This window comes from Chondrus crispus, genomic scaffold, assembly GCF_000350225.1.
Source record: "Chondrus crispus Stackhouse genomic scaffold, scaffold_77, whole genome shotgun sequence".
In the NCBI taxonomy this organism is placed as follows: Eukaryota; Rhodophyta; class Florideophyceae; order Gigartinales; family Gigartinaceae; genus Chondrus; species Chondrus crispus.
This window is the reverse complement of record NW_005178701.1, coordinates 265,948-272,541: the sequence shown is the minus strand read 5'-3', so window position 1 is coordinate 272,541 and position 6,594 is coordinate 265,948. Positions and strand designations below refer to the sequence as shown.

At 49.7% G+C, this 6,594-nt stretch overlaps 3 protein-coding genes; 1 reads left to right on the top strand and 2 right to left on the bottom strand.

The window, feature by feature from the left end:
* Positions 1–1,787: 1,787 nt before the first annotated feature.
* Positions 1,788–1,964, bottom strand: CHC_T00007538001 (hypothetical protein). The gene has a single exon (XM_005711177.1). It carries the CDS (start codon positions 1,962–1,964, stop codon positions 1,788–1,790), a length of 177 nt encoding a protein of 58 aa, XP_005711234.1.
* A 36-nt stretch (positions 1,965–2,000) lies between these two features.
* On the bottom strand, positions 2,001–3,818 carry CHC_T00007537001 (hypothetical protein). Its single transcript, XM_005711176.1, has one exon. The coding sequence runs from the start codon at positions 3,816–3,818 to the stop codon at positions 2,001–2,003; it is 1,818 nt and encodes a 605-aa protein (XP_005711233.1).
* Positions 3,819–6,068: 2,250 nt separating this feature from the next.
* On the top strand, positions 6,069–6,248 carry CHC_T00007536001 (hypothetical protein). XM_005711175.1 is given in 2 exon segments: positions 6,069–6,233; positions 6,234–6,248. The coding sequence occupies 1 exon segment, from the start codon at positions 6,069–6,071 to the stop codon at positions 6,231–6,233; it is 165 nt and encodes a 54-aa protein (XP_005711232.1). The 3' UTR covers positions 6,234–6,248.
* The last annotated feature ends 346 nt before the right edge of the window (positions 6,249–6,594 follow it).

Here is a 6,594-nt window from a genome sequence, read left to right as displayed (position 1 = left end):
CAAAGGCGAAGCGGAAGACGTCTTGGTTACGAAGAAGGCGCTCTCGGTCTCGAGGCGCGAAGGCACTCAAAAAGTGCAACGGGCCGCAGAACTGAGAGAGGCGTTGGTGTATTTGGTGATCCTCAGCACCTGGAATTGGACAGAAGACAACACGGTGAGATGGGGAGACTAAAATACGGTCCAGAAGGGGGGATTGGAGGAGAGCACGCGGGACAGAGAGAGCGCTAGCGTCTTTGTATGAGGTGTTTGGAGGTGCAGGCGGAAATGGGATGGGAAGGGAAGGGTTAGGTGTACGAGGTCTGTGTAGGTGGCGATGAAAGAGAAAAAGGAGTCCAACTGCAGGAAGCACTAGTGACGATGAGGAAATCCGGGTGCGAGCGCGATGACGAGGAAGCGTCCGCAACATAGCTACAAATGTTAGCAGAGACACTAGCCTAGATAAAGCACCTGTACTCATCGTTGTCTGCTACACTGCCACTGACTGTCCTTGGAGCAAGACAAGAACGTTTGGGTTCAGTACCAAATTTAACTGCATGCTCTATGCCTCACGGTTCCCACGTCACACACATGTTCCCCGTGTACGTCGTGTGCGATCTGATGGAGAACCCAGAATAGGGTGGCTAATGAGATCCCCAAGATACAAAACGAGGCCACGTGGGTGTTTCTGATTTGCTCTTGTTTGCTTGCCGCTCAGAGAGCTCATCGAGCCATAGACTTCAAACTAACCTGTCTAAAGCTTGTCTTGACACACACTTGAGCTTGCAAGTCTATCTCCCTCCCCATACCCCCCTCTTACCCACAACCCTTGTTACCGTCCCGCCATCATTCCTTACCCTATCCCACTTCCCTCCCATTTAGTATGTTTCCTTTCGATCCCATTTCCAGGAAAGGCCGTTCGGCGCAAAAGGCATTCCCAGTCTCGCCCACAACCCATCTTGCCAAAGCCTCCCTTGCGCCCCCACGAATTGCAAGCTCCAGTCGTAATGGTCTCCCCTTCGAGGGTCAGCTCTACGACAACATCTCTTTCTCCAATTTCCTAGATCTCGACAAGCTCAAGTTCACCGCTCAAATCGCCAAGTCCATTCCCTCAAATTTGCTCTCCAATCTGCTTGATGCCGATCTTCCGGCAAAGGTTACCATCTCCGGCAATGCCGGCACAGTCGGGGCAGATGGGGCCCAGTTCAATCCTGTCGGTAAAGCTGCACTCAATATTAGGCTCCTCGATCTCGGTGCTAGTGACAGCCGCCAAAAGGGGTTTTTGCGCTTCAAGGCCTCCGCGAGAACAAATGGTCGAAGGGACCACGGCTTTGAGATCGACCGCAAAGTTCAACTCTTCAACATGGCGGCCACGACCCTCTATGGAAATGTCGTCTACAAGACTACGAACAAGTCTCAGGGCGAATGGAAGACTACCAGTTCGTTCGGTGTCCATCAGGACTTCAAGATTGCTGGCATCAAATTTGCTGCACGCTTAGGCTTAACTCCCGACGGAGATTTTGTATACGACCTCAGACTGTAGCCATTTTCACCCCTCACAAGAATTTAACTATTCCGCCACACCTTCTTTGTTTTCGTTCTTGATTCCGACAGCCTGTTCCATGCGTCTAGATAGGCTATCACGCCCAACATGGCAGCAGGGCTCTTACGCTAAATGTGCTATCGGATAGCATAGCCATACCACTTATTCGTTCCAGAAGTCGTGCTGTCTTCTTCGTGACCTACGCTTCCTGTTGTCATACCAAGCGATTGTAAACAGTGCGACTCTCCTTCCTTCCTCCATGAAGAGATTATCGTAATGAACCTGGTCGATCAAGACTCGTGTACTGCAAAGGCGGGGGAAGTAGATCCCTTCTACACTCGAGCATTAAAGTCATCGCCGCCTGAGCCCATGCAATGACACTAACCGCCGCACCCAACTCTTCTGTCCTCATCGCATGTCCACGTACCCATGGCGCGTGCTGCATTGTCAATATGTACTGCGCCGAGTCACATCCCTCCTGCTATGATTCTCCTTTCGAATGGGGGGGTCCTAGAAAGGAATCGACATTTTTTGACGTGTCAGCACGTTCAGATAGCCTTAAATTCCACAGCAAAAATCTCTTCTTCTCCATCAACTCGTCCTTTTCCGTGCTGTATAAATCAGAATGTCGGCCGTTCATCTCCGATGCAAGTTTCACAATAGGAAACGCGGCTGTTGGTGCGTCTAGTACTTTTAACGCAATGGTGAAGAGATCCGGTGCCAGCCTACCATGCTTCTGCCACCAAATTCGTGGATCTTCTTGTTCAGTCTCATCTGGGGCTATGAAGATCCCTGGCTCTGCGAAAGCTCCAGATCGCTGGTGAAAGTCTTGAAGCTGTTCAATGGCCCTATCCAAGACCACGTCAGAACGGGAGCCGTATTGGAAATGCAAAAATGAGACCGCCCGACGCCACGACTCGTCGACTGTGATACCTTTCATTGCAGCCAAGTTGGAGGTAGGGTTTAGAAATGTAGCGAGGTAGCATATGTCTCCAACAATTGGCGGATACTCGTCCCCACCTTGGCCCATGAGGCGACGAGCAGACATTGCGCGCAGCAGGCGGAGATCGTTCTCTAACTCTGGCCTTTGTTCTTTGTAAATATCTCGCAGGGTACTAAAACAGTCAGGAAGAACATGAGCCAGCGAACGTCCTCCCGAAGCAAGAGGGGCTGAGGAGCCCATATCACTCGCAGAGAGTGAGTCATCAACACATGTATACTTCTCGATCAACTTCGCCAAAGGTTTCATCACAGCGATAAAAATCTCAAGCTCATTCAGGTAAGGCTGGGATAGAACAAGACGCGTGATCTCCTGACAAAGCTGCACGTTGCCAGCACTTTCCTCGTTAATGGTATGCAAAAAACTTGACGTCTCCTGGAACCGTTGACGATCTTTGTGACTTGACTGTGCATGTGACAGGATCTTGAATGTTTGCTGAGCATTTTCAACCGCATCACAGCACCGCGTGAGCTGCAGTGGGAGTGCTATGTGAGCTTTGTATCTCGCACATTGCTCTTTCTCTGCCAAGTTTCTGCCAAACAACATCACAGCGGCCCTACTGCTATATGTTTCTCTAAAAAAGGAGGCCAACAAAGTGTTCCTTCTGACGCATCTTGATAGTACTGGTACTTGAGTGAGAAGCTGTTGGGCCAAAATATCTACTTCGCGCGGCACATCTGATATCCAGGTATTCACTGGATCATTCTTGGTTACGTCAGCGGACTGTTCACTAGTTTCAAATGGCCTTCCAATAAAAACTTGGTCTAGAGCAGCTTTCCCAAGTTTGCACGTTTCTTTCGACTGCAACACTAGCTCTGCAATGCATGATTTAAAATCGTGAGAGCAATTCCGCGAGCCAATGTAGTATAATTTTGCACCAGATGTCCAAAGAAACGTTGACGCAATCATCGATGCCTCACCCGAATTCCCTTCGTCTTCGGTGGGCTGTCGTCGAAGTGCGTGGCGAGATGGCTGAGCATTTGCGTAGTCTGGAAAATAAATTATGAGATACCTAGATGACGGAAATTCCCCAATATTGGATAGATCTGTATCCACGAACTGTGCAGCAGGGCTATGCTCCCAGAATGCTTGAAGAGCATTCCCGTGTGGTATTGTGTACCTTTCGGGGACGCCTGAACAATGCTGCAATTTCTTCGAATCCGCAAAGCCTTGATCGATCCTTTCGTTCGTGCCCTGTGAAATGGCCGCGCTTTCTAGCAGATCTGCAAACAATTTCGATTCCGCAGCTCGAAAGTCTATCGCATGTCGAACAAAGAAACGCACAATGGCGGTCGCCATGACATCGAAATTCTCGGGTGAAAATTTAAGTACAGAAACCGCCCCCGCCCTCCTTCCATGCGATTCCACTTTGTCGCCGGTTGCACGAACACCGGCCGCTTTTGACCCTGTTCTTCGGCCTGTCTCAGACCCGACTCCTTCACTCCTACTTGTTCGTTTGCCATCAACTGTGTAGCGGTTTCCCCGCAGAACAACCCGTACGGTCTCTGGAGCTCCACATGCTTGTGACAACAAATGACGAAGCAGCAGCGTGGAATTTTCGCTACGATCTCGAGAGACAAATGTGCAGTGCGAGCATTGGTTTGCAATAAAGTTTCCCTTTTCATCAACGTGGCGACGAAAATGTAGTAACGCCTGGGATCGAGGGCGGCCTCGACGCGACTTAGTCACTCCGCGCGATTGAACGATAGTGCGCGTTGCGGCGGAAGGGACAGCACCAGCTTCTGGGTGAGACTGTTCCGGGTGCTCGAGTCCTTGGTTTATCAATTGATTAGTTTGTGATCGTTGTTTGGAGGCCTGAGATTGCTGAGCGTCAAGAGAGGCACCTGGGGCAGAGGTGACCGAACTCGCAGCGGGAAGTTGGAGCGTGCTTGTGCGGTCCCTTCGCCGACACCCGACATCATTTTGCCGTAGATGGCTTGACTCCGGGTCTGGTCTCCCAATTTCAGAGGGTTGTGAACGGCTGCCTAAAGCTGGTGGTGTCGGATCCTGTGCAGAACTAAACGCAGTTGCCTTCTGGAGGCTACCTCGCGAGGTGGTTCCTGGACTGGCCAACTGGCGAGCACCCATGGCGTCCTTGACCTCCTGCGGGGCATCACAACTACGCAGTATGTGACGGGTGAGGTAGGTCGGATTCTCCGAACGATCTCGCGATGTAAAAGCGCAAAAACGACACTTATTACCTTGAAATTCGCCTGATTCACTCACAATCCTCTGAAAGTACCCGAATACGGGTGACCGAGGCCGACCTCGACGTTTTGGCGCGTTTGTGGGTTTGATGGTCACAGGTGCCCTTGCCGAAGAGGTCGGATTCATAGTTCGCAGCAGCTTATTGAAAACACAAATCGAGAAGGTCGAAGACGTGTGCAAAGTCCATGGACCCTGTACGCTGCCCGCAACTGCACAAGTCACAGGTGTACAGTACAGTACAAGAGGAGGTGCCAATTTTTTTGAACAGCGCATGGCGAGAGTTAAACAACCCAAATTTTCCTTTTTTTGATGGGGATAAGTCACTGGCACCTCCATGCGTCCATAAAGATGACCTGTAAGAGAGATTTTTCGAACACAAATTTCTGTTCCGCATGACATCGAAATATGACTCACAGACACTGTCATTTTCGGACGCAAAACCTACAGTACAAGCCTGATGTTACGATGATTCACTACCAATCAGACCCGTTCCAGAGTCCGGGATGATTCCTACCCGAATCTCCCTATCATACCACTTATAACTTGTACTTTGTTCATTGGACAGTTCGATGTTAATCTTTGACATTAAACTTAATCTCCTGACTGTAAGTAGCGAAGAGTCACAACAAGTGCAGGTGCGCTACTGGTCCTTATTCTGGTTGCACAACACTGCACAAGGAGAAGTAGGGGCAAGTGGAACTCTCTGAATGGCCACGGGAAGCGTCGTGAGCAGAGCAGAAACAAGAAAACCGTACAATAGCCCTTTTTAATTAAGGATTTTCCCCTTAGAGCATCCCCACCGGCGAGTGTAAAGTGCTAAATATTTTAGAAACTTGGCGAGCCTTGATTGGCCTCTCGCTATTATACACCTTTGCTTTTTTAAGACCTTGCCGAGAACTGCATTGACCTGCAGGTCAACCCCACCGGCAAAAAACCGCACCCTCCTACTTGTGAAGTGCATGCTCCTACTCACTGAAGTCCGATGCAAACGCCTTTACAACCTCCACGGAGTACCATTGGCATCTCTGACTTCGTGGAGGACGACATTCTCGATATTGTTGAGGATGTTTTGTCTTCGGACAGCGACAGTGAGCCCCCAAAACACAAAGGCTCTTATCCGGGGAAAAAGCCAAATCTCGAGCCCAACCCAAAACGAGAGCGAGGTGCGCAACTGCTAGTGACGGCTGTCCCTTCGAAAGACGTACGGTGGCTGCCAGACAAACTTACGTTTGGTGCAGACATGAACAGGATGGGGAGGAGTGTTGGTGGAGACTCGCCTCTCCACTGGAGAGAGAGGCTCAACTTCAAGACCCCTTCAACCAACTTTCACTTCGCGGGAAAATGGAATTTGAACCAATCAGCGTTTGCCACCTCAAATGCATAGTTCTAAATTTTGGTGCTATATTCTCGATTTTTACAACCCGAATTTATCTCGATGTAAAAAGTAATGCATCTTTTCGAAACGGTGGGAGTAGTGAAGAGGGGTGTAAAATATTAAAGTTGTAAAAATTCGTTTTTTTACAACTTTAGCCTCACTGGTGGGGATGCTCTTATGAGACAAGCCCTCAAATCCATGGCTTTTGTAGATTTGAAATAACGGTAAAATGCTATTATGTGTACACGTGGCCAGGGAGACGCAAGTTGGGAACATGAGCAAACCTCACACCACGATCTCTAGCTTTCCCAACATCATGGCAGACAAAAAACTTCCTCCTTCCCGTTTTGCTCCTGAAGCAAATGAGCCGAACCAGTGCTCACACAGAAACCCTGATTTGTCAAGGGGTTGCTCTGTCAGGATTTCGTCGAGGGGTGGCGGACGATTGTGAGGATGAGTCTGAAGAGGAGGAGGGACTGTACGGAGCGGTGT

What these genes read in the sequence shown, in the direction of transcription:
- CHC_T00007538001 (XM_005711177.1), bottom strand. Translation starts at nt 1,964, where the DNA reads ATGCAGCACGCGCCATGGGTACGTGGACATGCGATGAGGACAGAAGAG.
- CHC_T00007537001 (XM_005711176.1), bottom strand. Translation starts at nt 3,818, where the DNA reads ATGGCGACCGCCATTGTGCGTTTCTTTGTTCGACATGCGATAGACTTT.
- CHC_T00007536001 (XM_005711175.1), top strand. Translation starts at nt 6,069, where the DNA reads ATGGAATTTGAACCAATCAGCGTTTGCCACCTCAAATGCATAGTTCTA.